At 43.7% G+C, this 24,750-nt stretch overlaps 2 protein-coding genes and 1 long non-coding RNA gene across 20 annotated transcripts in view; all 3 read right to left on the bottom strand.

The window, feature by feature from the left end:
* Positions 1–839: 839 nt before the first annotated feature.
* LOC143314956 (uncharacterized) lies at positions 840–5,426 on the bottom strand. The gene is made up of 7 exons (XM_076722312.1): positions 5,288–5,426; positions 4,255–4,457; positions 4,063–4,155; positions 3,815–3,910; positions 3,593–3,703; positions 3,238–3,361; positions 840–2,398 (listed from the first exon to the last, which is right to left on the bottom strand). Exons 1-7 carry the CDS (start codon positions 5,325–5,327, stop codon positions 915–917), a joined length of 2,151 nt encoding a protein of 716 aa, XP_076578427.1. The 5' UTR covers positions 5,328–5,426; the 3' UTR covers positions 840–914.
* Positions 5,427–5,986: 560 nt separating this feature from the next.
* Positions 5,987–7,433, bottom strand: LOC143314698 (uncharacterized). Its single transcript, XR_013075817.1, has 2 exons — positions 7,221–7,433; positions 5,987–6,682 (listed from the first exon to the last, which is right to left on the bottom strand). It is a non-coding gene; the product is annotated as an uncharacterized LOC143314698 (long non-coding RNA).
* Positions 7,434–9,211: 1,778 nt separating this feature from the next.
* The window catches only part of nav3 (neuron navigator 3), a 387,811-nt gene continuing 372,272 nt past the window's right edge, over positions 9,212–24,750 (bottom strand). For 14 of the 18 annotated variants that reach the window (XM_076721935.1, XM_076721938.1, XM_076721926.1 and 11 more), the window contains 14 exons: positions 23,663–23,686; positions 23,039–23,205; positions 21,825–21,978; positions 20,168–20,354; positions 18,537–18,634; positions 18,332–18,427; positions 17,879–18,047; positions 17,500–17,735; positions 16,690–16,844; positions 16,414–16,485; positions 15,626–15,822; positions 15,288–15,406; positions 14,471–14,674; positions 9,212–12,667 (listed from right to left, as the gene is read on the bottom strand). In XM_076721935.1, the coding sequence (XP_076578050.1) occupies positions 12,548–12,667; positions 14,471–14,674; positions 15,288–15,406; positions 15,626–15,822; positions 16,414–16,485; positions 16,690–16,844; positions 17,500–17,735; positions 17,879–18,047; positions 18,332–18,427; positions 18,537–18,634; positions 20,168–20,354; positions 21,825–21,978; positions 23,039–23,205; positions 23,663–23,686 (1,998 nt within the window). In that variant the 3' untranslated portion in view covers positions 9,212–12,547. The remainder of the gene's footprint in view (positions 12,668–14,470; positions 14,675–15,287; positions 15,407–15,625; positions 15,823–16,413; positions 16,486–16,689; positions 16,845–17,499; positions 17,736–17,878; positions 18,048–18,331; positions 18,428–18,536; positions 18,635–20,167; positions 20,355–21,824; positions 21,979–23,038; positions 23,206–23,662; positions 23,687–24,750) is intronic. The other 4 variants (XM_076721927.1, XM_076721930.1, XM_076721932.1 and 1 more) reach the window with 1 other exon arrangement.

Below are 24,750 nucleotides of genomic sequence, written 5' to 3'. Positions count from 1 at the left end.
GTGTTCATATTCTATCAGTTTTGAGTGGATTACACACATCCTGCTCTTACACTCATTCCTCTCATTGTTTTCTTAAACGTAAGGTCTCACATGACAACCTCTAATCAGGTCACATAAAGGTCTGGAATCAGTCACACAATGGAGAGGAAGCATGGAAAGCATGACAAGTTATCCACTGATTAACGAGCTGCTAACAATCTCAATAAAAGATATAATAAAAGCCTACCTTAGGTATCTCCGCAGGTTGATCAGCAGCACCGTCTTTGGCCTTCTCTCCCTCTTTCACAGCTCTCTGTGACCACTCTCCGCTGTTCCTCTTCTGCATTTATTCACTCACCTCTTCATAGCTTGATCATTAGTATTTTCACTTGTGTGCCTCTTCCTGTGGTCGGACCCCCATCAGGTCGAAAATTAAGTCTGAGGTGAAGTTACAGACATTTTCCCATCAACTGGATAATTTTGGATCATTTTCATAATAATAATAATAATAATGCCTTCATGAAGGGTCACAAGTCAAAACGGCTGGGAAACTCTGACTAAGAGAACTTCATTACTTTGGTTGTAGAAAATGAATGGATAGATTAACATTTTCCATTACACACCTATTAGCTATAGAGGAAAATCCATCTTTGAAAAAACCCTCTGAGCACTTTCACAGTAGCACTGAACAGAACCTTAGTTTGTGCATGTGTGCATCTCTCCCAGTGACGTTTAGCTCTGGAGGTGAACACAATTACTGTACCTGACTTTAAACAAAAGCATCTGCTAAACAAATGTATTCCAATGTATCTGTTTGAGTCATATCTTAATTAAGCAGACACCTGAAACAGAAAAAAATTCAATTAATTAGAGAGATTTTTTAATTTTTAAATACATATCAATAATCATGATCTTATCCCTTCTTAGCTGTCAACTCAAAGACTAAATGATTCCACGACGACACTCTTGTCCACGTGTGTGCGCATGTGTCTCTTCAGCCTTGTCGACGTAGAGAAGCTCTTCTTACAGAACAGGCAGCTGTGTGGCTTCTCTCCGGTGTGCGTCCGGACGTGCATGTTGAGGTCGGAGGAGCACCTGAACCTCCTCTCGCAGTAGGAGCAGGGATAAGGCTTTTCTCCTGTGTGGATGCGTTTGTGGAGGAGGAGCTCACCAGAGGTGAGGAAGGTCTTCCCGCACTGTGAGCACTGGTGGGGCCGTTCCCCTGTGTGAGTCAGGTTATGCCGGACGAGCGAGGTCGACTTGGCAAACCTCTTCCCGCACCGGTTGCACGCAAATGGACGCTCTCCTGTGTGCGTATTGAGGTGCTCGCTCTGAGCTCGCTTGGTTTTAAAGCTCTTGGGGCACTGTGGGCAGCTGAACGGCCTGAAGTTACTGTGGCTGCGCTGATGTCTCACCAGCTCTCCGTGTGTGAGGAAGGTCTTCTCGCAGGTGGTGCAGAGGTACGGCCTCTCGCCTGTGTGGATTCGCTCGTGGCGTGTGAGGCTGGCCAGCTGAGTGAAGCTCTTCTCGCAGTAGGAGCACTGGAATGGCCGCTGGCCGTTGTGAGTCAGCAGGTGCCTGTTCAGGATCTGGAGCTGCGTGAAGCTCTTCCCACACTCTGCGCAGGGGTACGGACGCTCCCTGGTGTGGATCTGCCGGTGCTTATTCAGAAGCCACACGTGTGTGAAGTTTTTCCCACACTCGCATGCAAATGGCCGCTCACCGGTGTGTTTCATCTGGTGTCTCTTGAGGTCCGACGCTCGGCTGTAGATCTTCTCACACAGGGAGCATTTGTACTGACGCCTCACCACATGCCTCTGCCTGTGCCTCAGCCGCTCCAGGATGCTAGCAAAGCTCTCGCCACATTTCTGGCATTTGTACTGACCGCCCTCTTTCTCTGATGTATCCTCTGCTACTACAACCTCTGTCGTCAGGTCGAGGGGGGGGTTGCAAGTCTGGCCGCAGGTGGTCCGATCGAAATGCAGTTTGAGCAAGCCCATCTGTGTGAACCGTTTGCCGCACTGGGAGCAGAGGAAGGGTCGCTCTCCGGTGTGAATGCGCTGATGCCTGGTCAGATCCCAGGAGTTCTTGAAGCTCTTCTTACATTCCTCGCAGGTGTATGGGCGCTCACCCGTGTGCGTCCGCTGGTGACGAGTCACGTCTGAGGCACGTGTGAAAGTCTTGCCACACTCCTGGCACATGTGAGGATCGGGCCTATCGTGGATGGGGAAAGGCTTTGGGAACTCCGGACGCGGGGCCTTCTTCCTGGGGGCCTCAGCTGTCTCTGCGGCCTTCTGCAGCTTGCTGTACTGCTCAGGGTGACTGTGCTCGATGTGCTGCAGCAGGTAGGACTCTTGCATGTGGAAGAATGGACACTCAGAGCAGGCAAAGACCTGGGTGGACATCTCCACAGTGGTACCTATGTAAAACACAGAAAACACAATCAGCTGACGGGTTCAGATACCTTGTTGAGATTGTGATTTCAAGGCCTCCTATGTGCCTTCTTCTCCCATACGACCACAATAAGCAGGCTATGTTTGAAAACATGGCACTTTCATAAAGATCTCCATCCACACAGACACACAGACACAGACACACACACACACAGACACACACACACACACACAGACACACACATACATACATCCAAAAAAAAACACGAACTGTCTTCACTGAACACTCAATTGAACTCAACCAGACAGACACTGCTGACATGTCTTTGTCCACGCTGACACAGCTGCCAAGGTTTTGCAAACAGAAAACATAACTGATACAGATGGGAATGATCAGAATCCACAGGGCCAATCTCACAGCAGCCTGGTGATGAGGCTCTGCATTCTGAACATCTGACTTAAGCTCATTGTGACTGTCCCATCTGTCAATATGAGAACACACACACACATTTCCCGTCGAGTCTGTTCACATGAAATGACAGAGATGTTTGATAGGTTCGACAGGGGCAGCACATCTGGAAAACAGCGGTGAGTGAAAAGAACAAGTTCAATCAGAGCGTGGAGAGCAGCTTGTTGTTGCTGACATTGTATTCATACAGAAAACCTTCACAAAACTGCGACAATATTTGACAGAACACCTTTAAAATCTTCTTATGCTGTCTGACATGTAGCAAAGTTTATGCCCATGTGCCTTCTACAACTTCATATTTACTAACTGGTCTATTTTTACTGGTCTAATGATGTGGGCCCGATTAAAGTCGATGAGGGAAAGGGGCTGAAGTCATGACCGATGCATTCTGTTTACCTTGTTTTCCAAGGTGCTCGAGGCATTTATGGTGTTGCAGGAGAGACCTCAGGTCGTCAGGACTGGAGAGTGCTTGCAAGCAGTCCCTCAGTACAGAGGGGGCAGAGGTCAGCCAAGAAACAGCCTGTTTATGGACAAAAGCAAACATGTCAGCAAGAATGAGGCGCTTCTTATCCAAATTGATCACATGTTCAGTTCAGAGTTAAATGTGACAAAAACAAATCTTATTTCACATTTCTCACATAACATTTCATCCATCATTACCTATTCCTAAAAATCACTTTAACTTTTTACACTAAATACTTTGTAAACATGTTTCAAGTAGCAGCTGCTGTAATGGGATGTCATGTCCTACCTGACTGAGGTCTGGTACTGGCAGGAGTTTCTCCAGCTTAGAGAGAAACTCCCACACAAGCAGCTGCATGTCGGTGTCGTAGCTGAGACCATATTCTGTTGGGAAAACCTCCTGAGAAGCACGACGGCAGCAGTTATTCAAAAATCCAATTATGAAGAATTACAATTAGATGCACAAAAAGGCCGTTTGGACTGTCAGTTGGGTTACATGAAGCTGCCTTGCCTGGTAAAAATGTTCCCTCTCTGCTGGGTCTTTCAGCAGCGTTTGGATGAGCTCAACAAAAATGGCCTCCTCTGCATCCACCTCTGCATCTCCACTCTGAAAGACACTATCACTGTTACTGGGACCATCTCCAAACAACAGAAGTATATCAATGCTCTGTCTGACTAGTAATTACAACACCAGACCTGATTTTTTGTTTGGAGGGGGGGACGATTGTAGGTAAATGTGAAAATATGACTCCCACTTACTCCTGTGTATCCTGGTGGGCGGATTCGTTCCAGGTGAGGCTGTATACACAAAGTGTTGGCTGTTTCCTCATTTCTGCACAACTCAAGAAGAATCTGAGGAGAAAGATGTAGAAAGAAGAGCGAGGCATGACATTATTGTACAACTATGAACATTTTTTTGGAACTTGACCTCATATGAACCCCCTGACTCACTTTCGCTCTCAGGCGAAGGAGCAGCTTGCCTCGTTGCTTCGGACTGAGCAGGTCTGGAACTGTTGCCGTCACCAGCGTCACAAACTCGTCGAGCTTTTCATACTCAAGGACTTCTCTCCGCTGAGCCACCTGCCACATCGCTGCAGAGAGCAGCCGCAGAGGAGGGATCAGCAGCCTCAACGACGACAGCGGCAGGAATATACCTGCAAACACGGACACACAAACAAGTGTCCTCTGGTTAAGCACTAGTGTACCACTGCAAATATATGATACAAGAAACATTTACTTGCAAGTTCTGGTGTGAATATTCATGTCAGCACTTTAGTTTAAACATGGTTTAAATACTAAAAAGGGCTAAAAGTGAATAATGCACAAATATTTGATGAACCTCCTGCATCAGGACCTCACAGTGCATGAGCTGGAGTGCTTATTAGGAAAATGTATTACAATCAAAACATACAAACAGCACAGATAAGGTGTTAGCTGAAAGTTGTTGTTATGCTAAAGATGCTAAAGCAGGTTCATGGCACAGCTCTCTAGCATGTATTATCTCAGGTTAAACACTTAAGATGTATTTTCTCACTTTAAATAGCAATGCTGCCATAATAGCTTTGCTTTATCTCGCAAGTTACAACAAGTGTTGAAAACTGTCGTGAAACTCCTACAAAACAGAACACCTTTTCTTTCTTATCATTTATCTCATCTGTCACTTGCATACTTTGCAAGTTTATTTTAGTTAGCTATTGTTAGCTACACAGGCATGCAGTAGGAAATTGGGCGTACAAGACACTGCTTTACAGCTCGTCACATTCACAAAATAAACTTAATCCTTTCATTTAGCCAAGAACAACGCTTAAGTCCTTATATACAGTCAATGCTGCCATAATTTCATGTTTTAATGTGTTTAAATGAGTTAGCTACAAGCACTGATGTTAGCTTGGGCTACGAGCTAACGACATTATGCAAGAAAGATAACGTTAGCTAGTTCGCTGTTAGCCGCGACAAAATAATTAAACACTGCAATAAAACGGACCCGTGTTTTCCACTTGGTAAGAACTGCCCGTCGTTTCCATGATTTAGACAATTAAAAGTCACTTTTAAGCCACTTAAACTACCATAATGTTGCAAGCTGCTTGTTGTTAGTTCCTCCAAAGCGGAAACACGTGTAGTACAATGTTTCAAAATAAAAGCTTATAATATATAGAATGCAAAGATTAGGTATTGGTTGGCAAAAGTCAAAAAGGATTTGCAAACTTTTTTCTTTCTTTCTTCTTTTGAAGTTTTATTGCGTAAAAATGTATTTAAGAAATAAATGTATGGCATTGGCTAATCCTACTGGACACCAACATAGAATGAGACATTCCTAAAGCATAGCCTTGCCATTCAGACTTGATCAGGTGAACAGTGTGTTAATGATTTCATAGAACTGGATGAAATGCTGAGCTGTAATTAAAAAACAGAACCCTCTCACAAGGGACTCAAGTGCAACACTGGATGGCTGCCTGCAGAGCAGGCACGGGATCACCATGGCTCATGAGACTTGCTATAATGCACATTTACCTTGAATAAAATGGCACATTTCTCTTGGCTGAACACTTGGAAATATTTGGGATAATGTAAGTACACAACTGGACAAAATATATAACATAGGTCTAATTATTTGGATACATTTTAATCTTACAATTATACCATTCATTAGGTTTTATAAAATAATATAGATCACCCTTTGGCAGACAGGAAAAAGTCTTTATTCACAGTAATTTCCATGTGCAAGCTTTCAAAAGTTTAGTGTGCTGGAAGGATACTGCTTATCACATTGTTCTTCATGCTGTGCAAGTAAAATCTTGTTTGTCTGCTGTCGTCACACCACGCCCATACAGGATCATCAGACGGCTTAATGGGACAAAACAATCCACTCTTCTCCTCAGGGCTTACTTTTTGAGCAGGATAACAAGTAGATTTCAGACATAAAACTAAACCACTTAAAGGTAAGAATGCTATTCAATTGATCTTTGTTATTTGTGGTTATTATATTCAAAACAATCAGCAGGTCTGCTCCACTCTGTAACATTTACATTGTTAACACTGGGAATGTTTTCTTAAAGGTTTTAAGGTTGGTACATTTTACAAGTCCTTATGACACCATGGCCACTTTTCATTAGAAATACTTGAAATTGATCTCTTGTTGATCTCTTGTCTGAAGTGAATCCATCCATGCAGACAGACAGGAGCTCGAGGGAAGGTGCTCTGTGGCTCAAATCTCCGACATTGAAGGGGGACGAAACATGTTCCAGGGTCCAAGCAGAGGAAACTTGGGATGCCATACCCAATGATGTGGTGTTAAATTCAGTCAAAGCCAGTTAGTGCTCCTGACGGCAGGTCAGGACCAGCGCTCCATGTCTTCATCCTCCAGAATCCAGGGGACCACCTTTTAACAAGAGTAACCACATTTAAGACAAACACTACATGAAGACAAAAGAAAAACAACCCGTAACAAAGTCACAAACAAGAGCCAATAAAGGTAAGTTTACTGGAAACTTTCCACGACACACTGAATTACAGTTTAGCTAAATGATTAGTAGATGACTTAATCAGGGGGCGGACTGATAAGACATTGCCAACTATCTCGTTAGTACATATAAATACATACCAATGTGAAATCAAAGTGGTTGTGTTTACACTGTAACTATCTCTATGGTGACCTCTGCTGTCACTTTTATCTAAAGCTAATATTTGAACAGTCAACCCCACAGAAAGAGCTACACAGGTTAGAGGTTAAGGAGAGTGCTGAAGGAATTTATGCTTTTGGGCTTCACCTGAGGTAAAATGTTGTTAACGACACACCTCCAAGTGACATTTCAACTGCGTTTCATTATCAATCACTTACGACGCCGGTTAACTCAGAAGTTTAGCAACTTCCGTAGCCGCCCTCTCAACGTTAGCTACAAAGTTTTGAAATTTTTTACCTTTTTACGGAACTATGAAATACATGACGAGGAAAAAAACGATGTCAAAGACCACGAACGCCCAAAAGTCAAACCAGTAGGAGTGTTTGGGTAAAGACGGCGAATCTCCTTTGAATTTATTCATTTTCAGGTCCTCCTCTGACTCCGTCACAGGAGTCGCTCCCGACCCCATCTTGGCATGAACTACAGCCGCGAGCTTCCCGGAAGAGAACAGGCAACACGTTGAGCTGTCCTTCAAAATAAAACCCATCCGTCTATCGGTTTCTGTAATGTTCGTATATCTTGTGATTGTACTTTCTTTCGTTAAAGGCAGGACTTTCAGTTCCAGTTCAATCAAGATTTCATTCCACCCAGTCGTACATTCTGTGAGAATAGAGAGGTCATTACCTTTTTAGATTCCTTTGTGTTTTAAACACTAGGTGTCACAAAGACATCACCAAAAGATTGTTTAGGCTCTGGCAATCATTGCCTCACTATCTAATGTTGCCTTATCTTACATCAGTTCGATGCAGTTGATGTCATTTATATGCAAGTAATTAAGTTTTCTTCACAAAAAATACTTAGCTCACATTACATGATTGCCTACACTTCACATTGCTTTGAAGATCATTGGGACATTCACGTTGAAATCTTTTGCCAACAGCTGCTTTGTTGTCTACTTAAGGTAATTATGACAAACTGTTGTTAGGCGCACTTTAATCTGATAATTTAATGCTGACAGCTCCATTATTTATCTGTTTGAACATCAGCTTCTTTCTAATAGGCCAAGTCCACGCTCATTGCTCTCAAGGTAAGGAATAAGTTTAAGCAAGAGAACTGAAATTCAGTCATTTCAGTGTCCTGTTTCCTTCACACCTTAGAAATCTTAAATGTTTGCTTATATATTCTGACTCAAGTTGCTGTTTTGATGACTACCTTTACATGGCTACTTGTTAGAAAGTAGTAGTATGCCTTTACCCTCCACACCACAAGGGACCAAAACACACCACACACACACACACACACAGATTTAAGACAAAAATGTGCATGCTGTTTGCTCGTGTGACACCAAATACCATTTATTAGGGCTTTACAAAGACTACAAAATCCTCCAGATGAGTTAAATCACTGTCTCTGTCTATTTACATGATATGTTACATACAAATGTACAAAATATAAAACATTTAAGGACAAATGTTTCACCCAAAAAGAAGAAAACTTTCTCTCAAACCAGAGTAAATGCTATGGTTTTCAACTGAGATGTAACTGCAAAGTGTTAAGTGGAAAAAAGAAATTACCAGCTGATCATCAAGACTATGGTGTACACTGTTAACGGTGTCAAAGCTCTGCTAGCTCGGGAACTAATGGCCTACAACGGGAGTGTAGAGGAGCTGAGAGGGTGGATTGTTGGAGATATAAGCTCAGGTTTGATACATGGGTGTAACTGTAGGTAAGGAGCAACCCGTTACAATGGCAACCACCCCCTTATCATGCAACTGCACATCCTTGTGGACACAAGGCTGACCGAGTTGGCCAGATGTGCGACCAATCAGAGGCTTGGCTGCAGAGACACCTGTGAAGCTGAACACAGGTAGGATTGTAGAGGATAGGATTGTCCTGAGGTTGTGACAACATGACTTCTTGGTCTCTGGTGGGCTTTGACTGACCAGTAGCACCTGTTGGTTGTTGGTAAATGTATACAGTACGGTGTCAGGTCAGCTTCGGTGCCTCGGACAGCTGGCAAGCCTAACGTGGCGGTAAGCTTGGGTTAAAGTGTCCAGAGAGGAAGTGCTTCTAAGGAACCACAGGCATTCCTAAGGACGGAGAGGATCCAGAGAATATTATGGCAGCACGGGGGAATACCAGAAAGTGCCTATTTTTTGTTCTCAGTCTGTGATTTTAGTGACTTAAAAAACAGTTTCTTACTGTACACCATATGCCTCCTGCATAGGCAAAACATCCAATCACCACAAGACACACACCTGTTTCTGACAGCGTGTTGAGTTTTTGCATTTCTTTTTTTTTTCTCTCTGTTTTCAAAGTACAATAATTTACTCAGCGGGTTAAGCATATTGTAACATCAACAGGGCAGAATGCATCTTTGATTCACTGTGCATGACTTAAGTATTTACAACCCACCCCCACCTCAAAGTGTGCAAAACCAACCCACTCGTTAAACAAAGAGAGGACAATCAGAATTCAAAATGGCTTCCGTCCAATACACGCATACATAATGATAAAGGTCTCTTCTCAATGCATCCCCTTTAAAAAGCTTCAAAACGCGCTCGTCAGGCTAGAAAACCCAAAACAGTTTGGTTGTGCTCCTGTCAGTTCAAGTGAGCCCAGCTCAACTGGGCAAAAAACTACAACTAAAAAATAGCCCACCCCTTTTTAAATGGTTTACAATATTGGTCAGCTTTAAATTCAAATACAGCATCAACTCTTTTATACATTAACTGTCAGAAACAAGAAAGGGCGGTTTGGAGGAAGAGGGACAAAAAACAAAAGAGGCTGTTTTTCCGACTACAAGCAGCTTCTCTGATGTAGCAGGAAGCAGATCATCATCATCTGCCATCGACATGTCTTCTTCTCACTATAGCCAATGGGAGCACAGGATGCCTCCCAAACTTTTGCACATTTAAGGCAGTGAGAAAGCACCAGTATCATTGTTCCCTTATTCAGCTTGTGGGCTGATCTGGTTAACTTGCATTTGAAAGTACTTTGGATTCTTTTTTGGTACCCCACGGATCCCACATGGGTGCAGATGCTGAACAAGACTATCAAATGTCGGCTTGCATCATTCAGTATTACTGATATTTTGTCGATTGATCAAACAGTGTCGTAGCTCTGGTTCTTATCTCTTGGAGTGAAGGCCTTCCTGTTACTTTCTGAATTTCCTTGTTGCAGGAAACCCCACCAGCTTGATTCTCCGTGCAGATTAACCCAAATGTCACAGGAATTCAGCTATTTCCAGCTAACCGTTAATGAATCCCTCCTCCTGTGCCTGTCAAGCTTTGCATTCTCACATCTGTTCAGTGGCAGTAACAGCATATCTACCACGCAGAATTCCTAGTCATTTTTGAACAAATAGGTACTTGATTTCAGACAGAGCTTAACAAATACAGGCCAATTTGTAGCTGATGGATGTCAGAATTATCAGATGAAATGACAACCTTTGCTCATGGATTTTATCAGCTGTAGCTACCTAGCTAATTAAGCTAACAGTTAGCTCCATAAGTTAGATGGAAATGCTGTCTCTGGTTTCCTGTTGCTTCATTTTTAATATGATAATCTTGTCAATGAGTCTTAAATATGTTGTTGATGGCTACATACATGATACAGTGCTGAAATACTGAGGCTAAAGCTGCATCACGCAGGCAAACAATCAGCACCCTCAACATGTGATGCTCCATATAAAAGAATAAAGAAAGAGCGCTGTTCTTGTATTGTAGTGTAGAACTTGTTAGTCCTAATGAAGCTAATGTTAGACATTATTTTACCTATTCCTGACACTTTTGCTCATGTTTTTGGTTTTGGAAAGGCTAAAGAAGCCATCGCCCTCAAAGCTCTTTAAATACTGAGTATCTCTTAAACTCTCTGCTTTCAGATGTGGAGACATCCAAAGCTTGACAGATGCGGTGAACCAAGTTAGAGTTACTAATGACTGGATAACCGCCGGAGGGGTTTAGAGAACGGTCAACTGATGCAGTTCTGTGATGACCCACAGAGGGCGCCTCCTGCTGTTCTCATGGTGCATTCTAAGCTAAGGAGTGACAACAGGCTGTGGAGTGTGGAAGGCCAAGAACAACTTAATCTAAGTTTACAACCATGGTCAGCTGTGGGTGTATGGTTGTGTATGAGTGTGTGTGTACATTTGGCAGTAAATCAAAGGGAAACGTTGGCACTTGTCCATTTTTTTTCTTCACAGTAGCAATGTGGCTGGATGACACACAGACAATGCGCTTTCGTTGTGCTTGTTGTTGGCATGCAGGGCAGCGAGGAGCGGCTTGGCAGTGCCTGACACTGAGGAGGCTCAGAGCAGGAGACCAGCACCACGGGGGCTCAACTGACGACTTAGGAGGAGGGTTGTGAGCCGTGTGTGTGTTATGAAAAGGTAATTCTTGTGATCCTAGTTGGGCTGTAGAGGCTTTGCAAATGTCTCTCATTTGGTGCCATCATGGAGGTGCAGAGTTGTCTTTATATTCAGAAAAGGCAAAGACACCCAAATAAGGTGATATAGTGGTAAACAATGAGACGAAAACGTGCCCCTTAGCCCAACGCTCTAACATAGGAACTAGTGAGGATCCAGTTCAGTTAAACAGCTGGTTGTGGACTTTGTACCAAAGCACAAAATCAACCCGATGGATCTGTGGTGAATCTGATTCGTGTGTTAAGAAAATCTGTTTACAGCCAGTTTTCTAAAAGCTGAGAGTCTCTATTTTGACCACCAGAGGGCGTTTCTTCACCTGAAAACACCACAGTATTTTCCTCTTACTTGCCTCCCTCAATAGGTGGGGTCAGAGATCCCAGCATGGTATAAATAGTGCCTTGCTCAAGGACACTTTGACAGGCTGGATTGTTGGTCACACGGGGGCTTGACCCAATTAAAGCCTCTGATTAAAGGTGTCCTCCTGCTGCCTGTGTTTAAGTGCATTTGCATGAGTGTCTTTGTGTGTGTGTGTGTGTGTTTGTGTGTGTGTGTGTGTCTGTGTGAGAAGCACCTCTGTAAACAAGGAAAGACATAAACAATAGAACCTTGCCACTAACTGTAAACATCTGAGGATATATCTGGGATTTAAAAAAAGAAAAATCCAGTTGTGTCATGTCAAACTCTTGGCTTTCTCTTTTTTCCGACACTTTGTGGGACTGACGCCCGTCGTTAAAATAACGCAGTGATCTGTGGCTCATCGTGGCTGAGCACAAATGTGATTTGCTCCTTGAAAATCATCTTCAGAGGAACTACTGTCCCTTGTCAGACACGTCCCACCTCCACATATATGAAAAGTTGTATTCTAAAATGTTATACATCCATTAAAAAAATGACTGGCTGACTTTACTATATAGTGTGTTTAAAATATAATCGATCCAACTTGTATGATTGTTTATCATTCTGACCGCTAAGGACCAAGTTGGCTACTGCTCTTTAAAACATACAATTTGATTTAATATTGCACCATTCTGATGTAAAAAATATGTGTTTTCTTTCAAATGGTGCGTATACCATTTTGGATAATAAAACTTTTCATATATCATACATCTGTGCATTATAGGGGTGTCTGCTAGCGGCCGAGGTTCAAAGGCTCCCAGGCGTTCTGAGGGTTTGGCGTCTCCCAGCGCAGCTCTTGGTCTCATAGCGCCGACTCCAGCGAAGAGTCCAGCTGGTCGTCATGGTGACTGGTGCTGTCGCTGTCGCAGCTCTGCGTGCTGGAGTAGTTAGCTGCCTCCTGCAGTCGTAGCAGCATGTTCATCTGGAAACGCGGCACACAAACACATTACTAACAGAGATTGTGGGTAGTAAACAGAAGACATGCAGTATAAACATCAGATAATAAATGTCCAGATGTACTTAAGCTGTTAAAGGTGTCACTGCATCTGTTACACACAATTTTGTTTGTTTTGTGTCACATTGTCCTCTAAAAATGAACTTGAGGTTTGTTGTCTCTGTCATCCCAAATGCTACTGAAATGCTTAATAGCAATTAGCTGCATTCTTTTGCGACACACTGGTCACATTTTGCACATTTGCATTTCCACCTCCCCGTTCGAGTTATGTGATTGTCACTCTGTGGACCCCTTGCTGCATAAAAAAGTTCCCCTAGCGGGACAATAAAGATGTCCTTGAGCATAGAAGTGTGTCATAATGAAAGATAAAAGCCAGAGATAAAACTGAGATGTAATATTAAAGGAAAAAATAAAATGGAGATAAAATAACTAAAAAATAAGCACAGGCAAGTTTTACAGGTGTCAGCAGTGTCCACAGATTTCCTGTAGTTCTAAGCCTGCAGCAAAGAGCAACCGACAAACCCTGACCAGGAGACCTCAGAGACCTGCTGGTGATATTGAGCACCAAGAGAGAAGGGCAGGAACATTACCAGCCTGCCATTTTTAACAGCATTCAGGCAGTTATGTAAAGTAGACTATTTAATATAGCATTCTTGAATGTCATCAGCACAGCAGTGATCAGATGTACTTTTAAACACAAAACAGCTCTGAATGCAATTACATCAATTAAGCATAATGTTTTTAACCTTTGGTGTGATTTCTCTTTTCTGGTGTAAAACTTTTGCTCAGCTTTCTGAGTGGAAAGAAGTGAACCTTTTCTCTCTTTACACACATAAACTCCATAAACCCTTGTGTTTTGCTGTTTCTCATAGCTCTCCCTCTGACCTTCCTGCCTGTTCATATAAGCGAAAAAACACACAGTGAGCAGATCAGCCACCGTATCTAAAGCACCGATAACGATCGTAAAAATATGTGTGTGTAATGACTCACAGACAGCGTCTTTATACTTAACGTGATAGAAAGCACTTTTAAAACCTTGTGGTAAATCACCACAATGAAACTGCAGAACTTTTCATCCCTGCAACAGAGCTAATGGTCTAAATAATGCAGAGGTGCTGCTGCATGTGGTGCATCGCTCCAAGTGTTTCGAAAATGTGGCTTGGCACACCTGCGCTCAAACTGGCCTCGCCTGGACGGACATGGACACGCACACACACATACATGCACGCACACACACACACTTGCTAAATCACGGCACTTGTTTTTGGATGACTACCCTTTAATTCCTGTTAGACTGCAATAACCCACCAAATGGAGAATTCTCTCTCTTCCCTTCCCTGTCTTTCTCCCCCACCCCTGAATAGTTCAACCTCCTCCGTGTGTGTGTGTGTCTGTGTGTGTGTGTGTGTGTGTGTGTGTGTGTGCGCAGCTGGTGTTTAGGAGCCAATACCACCTAACTACTTTACTAGCTTATCTTTTTATTGTATTTTTTACTCGAGAAACCACCAAGGTAACATTCACCCACGGTTTCTTTGGAAACGAGCATTCATGAATCAAACAGCTTTATGAATCTGCACCATGTACTGTGTATGGATGTATATCTGATTTATTGGATTAATACTTTGGATCACATTTCGCACGTGGAGGACAGCATCGCATTTCTTACAGTGGGGCTATTTTACTTAGCTTTTAAGTCCTTCCATATTTTGTCATGTTGTTACTTGTCTTAAATGCTGTCAACTAGAATTGTTGTGTGTATGTCTGCCTCACCAGTGGGTCACCCTCGGTGTCACTCTGAGACACCTGCTTGGACGAGGCTCCCTCCTTGGATGAGCTGTAGCCGTCGTATCCCACATCCTCCGGCCTCAGTTGGAGCAGTGACTGTCCGTCCTGCTGTAGAGCGGCGGCGTTCCACGGATACGTGTCGTTCACCCACTTGGATGGATCCTCCCACGCTGCTCTTTTGCCATATAGCTGCAGGTGCGTCAAAGAGGGAGAGGAGGTGTGAATGATGGGGAGGGACGGACACAATAACCATCAGTATGCAGTCCAAGATCATCTGCTACATACATATATAATATTAAATAAATTCATATATGTACGTGTTATGACATGCCAGATAACTAGATGAAGTGAAATAAAAATCAGTGTGGTGATTATCGTTATCTTCTCAGTTTCATTACTCGTCTCATATCATTTTAACAGCTGTGCCAGTCACAGTGCTGCATGGAGAAAATGGGCGACTGTAAAAGTAAAAGTACTCATTATATAGAATGATTCCTGTTAGTATTGTATTATATTATTGGTTCATTATCATTGATGCAGTAACGTGTAAGCAATATTGTGATGTTGTCAAGGTGGAGCTAATTTTTATCAGCATTACATACTTTTGGGTAGTTTAATCCGGAACCATGCATTATAATTTATGATGAGGAAAAGAAATGATCAAGTGATTTAAATTCAAAACCTTAACCCGAAAAGTAACTAGTAACTACAGCTGTAACATAAATGTAGTGGAGTAAAAAGAACAATATTTCTTTGTGAAATGTAGTGGAGTAGAAGTATGAAGCAGTATGTCAGGATGTACCTGAAGCCCTTCTCTGACAGCCTCCAGCAGGTAGGGCACCAGGGAGTAGTTCCACAGGTCGGTGAACCAAACCCGAGAGCCTTCTACATCCATGGGACAGGACAGGAAGAGACGGGGGCCTGAAAAGAGCCCAGATGATGAGTGTTTGTTGGATTGAAGATGGAGGACCAAAGACAGACAGAGACTCAACACGTGTTGCAAAAGAGCATCAAACAGGGTTCCCACACTCACTTCATTCACTGATAACAAAAGACTCGACAGACACCATACAGTCTTTGGTATGGGGTGTGTGTGTGTGTGTGTGTGTGTGTGTGTGTGTGTGTGTGTGTGAGACTGACCTATGGTGACATCAGAGGAGCTGTGTGCCTCCAGGAAGCCGTTGAGGTGCTGCCAGGTCTTGGGGATCCAGTCAATGATCTTAATCAGGTCATTGCTGCGCATGTTCTTATTGATCTCCGTCTCGATCAGCTTCCGCCGCAGGAAACGGCCCAGGAAACCTTTGACTGGCTCAGTGTGGTTGGTGCACAGCACCCACCTGCAAGAGGACACTTGGTCAATGGTGAAAGAGGAGCAGAGGAGCTAATAAATCAGCTTGACATTAAAACAGATTTCTCATCAGAGCAGCTCACATTAGAGCTGATGAGAGATTTTCAGTCATTTCTACCATCAGAATAATGAGTTTCGGGCTTATTTCACTTTAATAGATTCATATTAAATTAATGTCTGGCCCATGATGAGCTTTCCCTCATGGCTTTTTATTTGCCAAATCATCAGCTAGTCAAACATGCCAAGCAGAAACGATCCTCACTCAGAACATGCATTATAGTCAATTCATTTTCATTTAACGAGGCTAATTATCCAAGAGATGTAATTACAGCCCTCCCTGTGGAAGAATGCCTTTAGTTTACAATCTGTGAGAAATAACATGTTGACGCAGAATTCACATTAACACATTATCTGACAGGTGAGAGGATGCAAATCAAACCGGTCATTCATCTCTGGAACCAATAACATTTGTGCACAGACAAATATAATACCACAACATGAGTACTGTGCCCAACACTGCTGCATGTTCAGAGACATTTCTGTATAAGTTAAGGTTGTGGTTACAGTGTGTGTCACTGACCTGAAGTTGTGGTGTAGCTCGAGGTTCGGAGAGGAGGAGACTCCCTGGTTCATGGTCCCAATCACATAAGGGCTGGATGGGGACAAATACAACATCATGATTCACAGTCGCAACCGAGCTGCCGCACTAAAATGCCGATCTGCAAACTGCTGCATTGCTGCTGTGAGGCCAGTACGCCTTTTAAGATGCACCATTTTGAAAAAAGTGATATTTTGACACTATAGTTATTTCAGGTTGGATTTTATAGATTTTTAACACAGTGCATTCCTGACTCACCATTTGTGGTACTTGCAGTTGAGGAAGCCGTTGAATATGTCGCTGAGGGAGCCAATATGGTGGAGATTGTCCAGGATGACCACAGTGGGGAGCTCTGTGTCCGTCTCCTCAGAGTTACACTGCTCTGCCAGGTTGGACAGATACTGACGCAGGTCCTGGGGCAGAAGGCATGAGTGGGTTTTCATTTTGATGCAACATTCTGAATGTAAAGAGCCTGAGGTGGAGGTTTGATACAAATAGTTTACAGGAAGCAATATGATCTGAGTCCTTACTGCCTTTTTATTTAAGTTATGTGACTCTTATGTGGCTTTTCTCCCTGTGGACAAACCTGTATTATAGATAACTACATCTGGGTAAAATTACAATGCCTATGCCTGCTCTACGTGAAAAAACATCCACTGGTGACGCATGTCACATTCTGGAGCTCATTATTTAAATGCTGACATATTTTTCTGATGCTGAAGGATGGTGAAACACATCAGAGGGAAAAGTCAGGTTGTAGAATCCAAGAGATGCAACTTTGTCCCAGCTTTCAGTAATCACACAGGGAGAGATGCATGCATGGGAGAGGAGGCAGAGAGAGCAAATTGTACACACTCAGCAGCAGAACAGAGTATGAGGTAATGCAACCAGGTGTACATCTTTGAAGGTCTGCTAATATTTGCATGTGATACACAAAACTGTGTTTGGTAGATGTAATGAACCATTTGCACGATTCAAGAAAATAAATATTGACATCTTCTACATGCACACATCATGAGGTTCTCCTCTCACAGTCCCAAACTGCCATGTTTGAATCTCTCTTCCTACCTTGCTGGAATTCTGGTCAACGTTGAAGCTGGCCACGTTGTGCTCCGTCACCTCCTGCCCCATTTGGGAAATGATGTACTCCGCCAGCTTGGCGGCCAGGAAGGATTTGCCGGTGCCACTGGGTCCTGAGAGGATGATACGGCGATGCTCCATCAACAGATTGAGGTATCGCTGGATGATGGGCTTCGGAATCAGCGTGTCAAACACCAGGCTGTCGATACTGTTCTCCTTCACACCTGTGAAGAGGAAGGCGGGTGGATACAAGGAAGAAATGCATATAAATATATTTCACTCAAGTTAATATATATTTCTTCCCAGCCTGGATTCAACCTCAGCTGTAATCCTGAAATAGAAACTCCATGTTCCCTTGCTGCCATACCTTTGAGGTTGACCTTGATGACGTTGTTGTCGCCCACCAGGTAGCCGCAGGGCAGCAGCTCAGGCACTTCGGAGGCGTGCGAGCGAACCACCTCGCCCATCCTGTAGCAGACGATGCTGTCTGAGCTGAGACCCAGGCTGGTCAGAGGGTCCACCCGAAACACATACTCCTGCAGGGGGTCGGAGAGGACAGAGGAAAATGAGGAACTGCACTACTGCTGAAATAGAGGCTGTGGTTGTTGTTGTCCAACATATCTTCAAACTGAAAGTGGAGCTTGTTGTGTGTGTTTGTGAATCTTACACAATACTTCAGACGCAAGTGGTTCGATTTCATGTGAAATGTGAAAGTCCTTTCCACACAAAACCCAAACTAACTGATGGTGTAAACTTAAAGCAAACTCTGCTGTTTGACAGAGCCTAACTGACCTGATCCTATGAGCAATGGTCTGTTTACCTTGAAGAGGCGTCGGATAACTCCATCCAGGACATCCCACTTGGTTTTCCCACTCACACCTATAGACCCAATCAGGTACTCCTGGCTTTGTGTGCCCTGAAGTTGTCAGATAAGTTCATGAAAACAATAGTAGTCAGAATAAATAGTATTTCAGTGGTTTTAACCGGAAGCAAAGAGAAATAATGTGACAGCGTCATCCACTAACCTTGGTGGTATTTGGCCCACTGGTGATAGTGACCACTATTCTCACACTCCGGCCCTCCTTGCGCAGATTGCCCTCGTAGCTGTCATCAAGCAGAATATCTGAAAACACAACTTTCTGTTAGGAAACACAAGCAACTTTAATCTATCAGAGCTTCGATTCATTAAAAAACAAGCTCTCGCTTTGCCTGCTGGCAAATTATAGCTGGAAATGGACAAACAGACTCCAAAGTAAAAGATAGCTAATGGGTTTCTTTCATCTGATAATGACTTTTACATTTAATCAATGTTTTCCTAGTGAGTGCCCAGAATCATAATGAAGGACTGTGTCAGGAAATGAAATAGAAGTAAAATCTAGCGGAGAGAGACAAAGAATTTTCAGAAGAATAAGTCAAGATGGAAAATCATAAGAGACAGGGGTTGATTAGCTGAGACGCTGCTATCATGACATCAGTGGGACAAAAATCACAGAGAAACCAAGAGAAGAGCGTTATGATTGTTATCAACCTGACACTGACACTAATATCACCTGACAGCAGCATGAAACCATGTATTTAAACCACTGAGCACAAATCAGACACCCAAGGTTTTTCAATATGAGTGACAAGTGAAAATAGTTGTGCGATCAATTGTTAATATAAAAATATTGATTATAGCAGCTTCAGCTATTTGAGACAACTACGAGCACAGAGAGCAAAATAAGAAAACATTAAAAAGCGGCAGCAAACAGAGCTCAATCCAATTTGTCGGCAGCGGTTTGACTCAGTGTTCATTTCCTGCCACCTTTAACCTTTGACAACAACCACACCAGTGACAACTCCATCAAGTCTCTCCTCATTCTCTTTTTCCCAGATTCCATTTTGCAGAGGGAACGGGGTGCTCTGCATTCGGCTGGCTTCCCTTAGCTAAGGGCTCTGCTTTGGGGTGATAACGGCCCTTTGGCCCTCTCGTCTTCCCACGCGTCACTGCTCTCGGCTCATCCCTCCGTCAATTAACGAGGGCCCGGGCCCTCGGAGAGAGCTGCGCCTTCTATGTTAATTACAGGACAAGGGAGAGGGACAAAACTCTTTCACTTCTCAAATGGAGCAGGCCGGCGGAGATTTCCAGCATGCTCGTGTGTGTGTGTGTGTGTGTGTGTGTGTGTGTGTGTGTGTGTGTGTGTGTGTGTGTGTGTGTGTGTGTGTGTAGCAGGCTCCTGCTGTGTTGTGAGCCCCCGCAGCAGAGAGAGCAGCTATTTCATCATTTCAGGCGGCTCCTCTGGATCATTTCTCTCCACAAATACAATTCTCTCACATTCATTGAGGCAAGTATGAGAGAGCTAATCCAACTTGATGCCACAGGAAAAAAGAAAAAACCAAAAAAACTTGCTCTGAGAGTTGCTGCAGACCATAAAATGTGTCCTATGGCTTAACTAGACTTAAGAACATGGCATTTACAATGCCACTCTTGGAGGTTTAATTCTTATTAGATGAATGCACCTGCCAACGGTTTTGAAAGAAAAAAAGTTTGCCAGTGAAAGCATTCTGAGGTGTACAGTATATTTTTCGCTTTGCCAAGGCATAAAGTCCATTTCACTCACACACTGGACACTTCAGATCAACGCGCCGCAGACACCAGAGCTGACGCTCAACTGACCTGACATGATGGTGTCAGTGATGTTGAGGTTATTGAGCGACAGCCCCAAGGACTGACGCGAGGAGGACGAGGACGTGCTGGAGGTCTCGGAGGGTGGCCGGGCCGTCTTGATGGGCGTGGCCGTCGGTGTGGCGTTGCCGCTGGACTTGAGACGATCGTTCTCCGCTTTCAGCGTCTCAATCTCATTCTGTTTGTTGACAAAAGAATAAAATGAGACAAAATCTAACAGGAACTGCATCCAGGACAAAGTAATAATGTCCTCAAACAGCAGACAGTCATTTTCCTGCATTTAGGCTGGCCACTGTTGTGACTGTGAATTAGTGTTACTGGAATTATGGGCTGTAAGCGGCTTTTTGATCTTCAAGGCTCTCTTTGTATTGAAGGGTAAGTCTCAGATAAGGAGCCTTACATGATCCCCAGATCTGAGAGGAGACTATAGGCTTCTACAGACAAGGCAATCCACATCTACAAAGACCCACTTAACTGAGACATTCATGGTGACGTTCTTTGAATGCAGTCTTCTTTTAAGAACAAGAAATGACGCGGCACCTCTGAACATTAGACTTTAAACTGATGGGTGGCGTCTCGTTGCACTACATCAAGAGGAATTATATAAATAAAATCAAATTCATGTATTTGCAGAGAGGAAACTTCACTTTCTGTCTTTTTATTCAGCTTCATGGGCAAATAAACAATTTCATTCCACCTCCATTGATTTGAAAATGGAGAGACTCACAAGTCATTTATTCATTGCCAGCTTCACAGGTGATGCAGCTTGCTGGTTCACTGTGCTTTGTGATAGCTGGAAAGGTAGCTGGCACAGAATCCTATTTTCTTCTGTTTTTTTTGTCTTTTTTCCCCTTGTTTTACTCTTTCAAAAATGTAAGGAATAGTTTGACATCTTGGGAAATATGCTCACTACCTTTCTTGCTGACAGTTAGATGAGAAGACTGAAACTACTATCAAGTCTGAATGGTAAATTTGTTGCTGGAGTCAGCAGCTGGTTACCTTACTTTAGCATAAACACTGAAAAGAGGGGGAAACAGCCAGCCTGGCTTTGCACAAAGGCAACAAAATCTACCTACTCACTATTCAGTCTCACTAATTAACACCTTATATCTTAGCAGAAGTGAAAAAAACTACAGTTCAGGGGGTTGTGTGCTGGAGTTCCTCTGGCTCTTAGAGCGTATGGGTTGAAAAGTGGCTGTGAGATATTCTTCACCACCTGAAGAGAATGAACAGAAACAATATCATGAACTACAATTTAACAGCTAAACTGCAACAGTGTTGGGTGTAAACAGTATGAGAGGCTCTGTGTTAGTTTCAGCTAGTTTGCCTTCAGCCCTCCTGGTGCCCCCCAGTGCTGTGTCGGCCATCCACTAAATGCATTGTTACCTTCCTAACTGGTAGCTGTCATGCTCCAGTGCCTTCAGGGGAAAACACACCACCTTAGTCCAATTAAATTGGACAGACAGAGCAAAGTTGTGCCCGTCTGAAGCGCAACCAAAAGTGTGTCCTTCTCCACGAGACTGATGGCAAGATACAAATGAGTTCTTCACCACCATGCTCTCCTGACAAATGTGCAACTCTGCATGCTGCTCCAGTCTGACCTGCATGCAACATCAATAGATGCCCAAGTCTGAGAGTGTGGTCTCACCTGCATGCGGTTCATGGCCTCTCGGATCTGGTCCAGGTGGTGGGCAGAGCTAAGGGCCTCCAGGCGGATGTCGGTCAACTTGAGCTCCTTCTCCCTCAGCTCGTTCTTCAGCTGGAGGACGATTTCAGCCTCGGCTTCCGTGCATTCGCACAGCCTGCAACCGGGATTACACACAGGGAGGAGGAGGAGGAGGAGGAAGGGGGGGTCATCTCGAGGGTTATACCAAACACACACAATCTAGAGAGAAAAAACACACACTTGAAGGGAACAAGAGAGCTGAAGTTCAGTGGGAAGCTGGAGTCAGTGGTGAAAACTGCACAGGCAGTTATAACATGGAGGTGATTGGGGAAGTGGGACATTTGGGACAGCGAATCCTTCCCGTTCATAATTCTCCAACATTTTTGCTGCGGAGCAATCTGATGACATGTTCCAGTTATGGTTCCCACAATGCTTTGCTGGCACAGTGAACAACTAGTAGAACATCTACAGTATCAAAGTTGTAGTTATATTGAAAACCTCCTTCAGTGTGGAACATACAGTAAGTGCTATGGTTGCATTCATGATTCAGTTATTTTCGTAATAAACAGGCAGAGATCTAATACAACAACTAGAGTTAGATGCAATGCTACTTCGCTAATTCAAAGACACGACAAGAATCTCTCACACTTGTGAGGTTCACTGTGTGAAATTCAAAAACTGACACGTCCACATGCTCTGCCCCTTTATTTAGCCTCCTGCTGCTTTTCCTGAACTGGACACATCAGAGGTCCTGGTCCAGGTCGTGAACCAGAGAGATCATCACCTCCAACATGCCGAGGTGTTCGTAGCATTGAGATGCAGAGGAAAGTCACACCAACACACCCCACTGCACACACACTCCCTGGGAGCATGCCACACAGAGCCTGTTACCGAGATCTGTGCTTGTAGACCACATGACCGTTTTGCTTTTTCTTTGGCGTCCAAATGGGGGAGGACTTTCTATCGCAAACGCACTTGCTACAGCAGGTGGAGAGACGTTAAAGAGAAGGATGAGCAGAGAGGTCGGAAAAGAGGCAAAAGAACGGTGAGGTGAGGATTAAGAGACATTTGAGAAATCAAAACAAAAACATCACAGTGGAGAGAATTTAGACTGAGAGAGGAAAGAGGAGCCGCTGACTGTATCACCTGTGTATATATGGAGGTGTGTAAGAGTGGATGCACATGTGAAAACTCACTCTGTGGTGGAGGGAGAAGAGCGCAGCGTGGCGATGCTGCCTTGCCTGTTGTCGTGCTGCAGTTTTGGCGAGGACGGCAGCGAGTCGGTCATCTCCTCCATCTCGTCATGGGCCGACTGGGATTTAGTTTTCTTCTTGCTGAACGCCTGCTTGAAGGAGCTGCGTAACTGCAAGGCAGATAACACAAATGCACACAGGGCAGAAGCGTCAGTATGGCCACCCACCAGCCACGACAGTCACAACATGTCAGTTCCTAAGAGGTAAGTTCTGGTGACATCACATCCTGCCAGATCAGGAAGTCACGCTGTCCTGTTTCCAAGCAATGGTCACTGTCTGGTTTAGGGAAAGAGGGAGGCAAAAGGCAAGGCTGTAAGTAGAGATGGAAATGAAAGACAGAAAGGGGGGGGCAGGCTTTTTAATGACTAAAAATTAGGGCTGAACAAGCAATCAAAATGAAAAAAAAGGAGGGGGGGGGTTGCCGTATCCATGCCGACGTTTCCAGAAAAGGGGAAGAAGAGGTTGCTCTGAGAGGGGAAGAAGGAGCAATCATGAATAAGGGAGCGAAGGAGGGGAGGATGGGGAAAGACCACAGCACACACAGAAGACACTCTGGGAGCCACTGACCTGAGCCGGGATGGAATCAGCCACCTGAAGATGCAGAACACACCCAGCGTTAAGCGACACAACACACACACACACTCCTGCTCACTTGATGAGTGATTATAGCTAAATGCTGCTAATGTGTCTGATACAGTTATTGCTGTTGAACGGATGATGGTAATGAAGATTTCTGTTGTGATTAAGATCAGAACACCCTAATCATCGATTTATCTCCACTGATAGCGATCTTCACAGTCATGTTTAGCTCCAGATTACTGACACTCTAAGACACAGGTGAAAGGGAGACACATTATGAGTGGTTAAACGCTATGAGACGTCTAAAAGCTGCACTGATCAGTCTTACATGGCAGCTGTTCTGAAAGGCGGGTAAAAACTTTGAAAACCTGAGAATAAGTCCATTTGGTTTCAGTGTAAATCCTTTATAAATGACATATCCCTTCCTGAAATGACCCCTTCTATCATATGTGAATGTGACTTGTTTGGTTGTAGGTTTGGGTATTTTGCATAACAAGGGCAGGTTTATTAGTACTTCATATTACATAATTACCATTTGAAGATGATACTGTGTGAAGATAAAGTTATGACTGGGTTTAGTACATTTTTTTTTTTTTTTTTACAAGACCTACACCTATAAGTACAGTATGTGGAACCCACAGACACAGATGTAAGCATGTAGTAACAGGACTCCAAATATAATGAACAGAACATACAAACAGAGTGCACTCAAGTTCAAGTACATAAAGCATTTTACAATGCTGTCCAGTGCCTTCTGGGAAACACTCCAACCTTTCCATTTACCCCGAGCAGGCTAAGCAGCTATAGATAATGAACGTATGGATGGAGTTTAGAACATATATCATTCTGGCTGATTTGCACATACGTGACTAGCGTTGGTGCTAAAGGTTGAGCCTTCAATAGACAGTCCTCACAATGTTAGAAATATAACACTGCATGATGTTTCCTCAGGTTTGCAGTTATGAGTATATGCTGAATAATGCAACATCTTATAAGTCTCTGTGGGGCCATTTCTGCCACTTTCCACAGTCCATATCCTGCCCAGGCTGCTTTAGCAGGTCAGATGTTTGCTGGCA

This window comes from Chaetodon auriga, chromosome 22, assembly GCF_051107435.1.
Source record: "Chaetodon auriga isolate fChaAug3 chromosome 22, fChaAug3.hap1, whole genome shotgun sequence".
NCBI classification, from domain to species: domain Eukaryota; kingdom Metazoa; phylum Chordata; class Actinopteri; order Chaetodontiformes; family Chaetodontidae; genus Chaetodon; species Chaetodon auriga.
The sequence above is the reverse complement of the archived record's forward strand: the minus strand, read 5'-3'. Positions and strand labels throughout refer to the sequence as shown.

Coding starts and splice junctions, on each gene's coding strand:
- LOC143314956 (XM_076722312.1), bottom strand. CDS start 5,327: ATGGAAACGACGGGCAGTTCTTACCAAGTGGAAAACACGG. Junction 4,156..4,254: donor TCCTTCGCCTGAGAGCGAAA/GTGAGTCAGGGG, acceptor CTTTCTCCTCAG/ATTCTTCTTGAGTTGTGCAG. Junction 3,704..3,814: donor AGAGGGAACATTTTTACCAG/GCAAGGCAGCTT, acceptor CGTGCTTCTCAG/GAGGTTTTCCCAACAGAATA.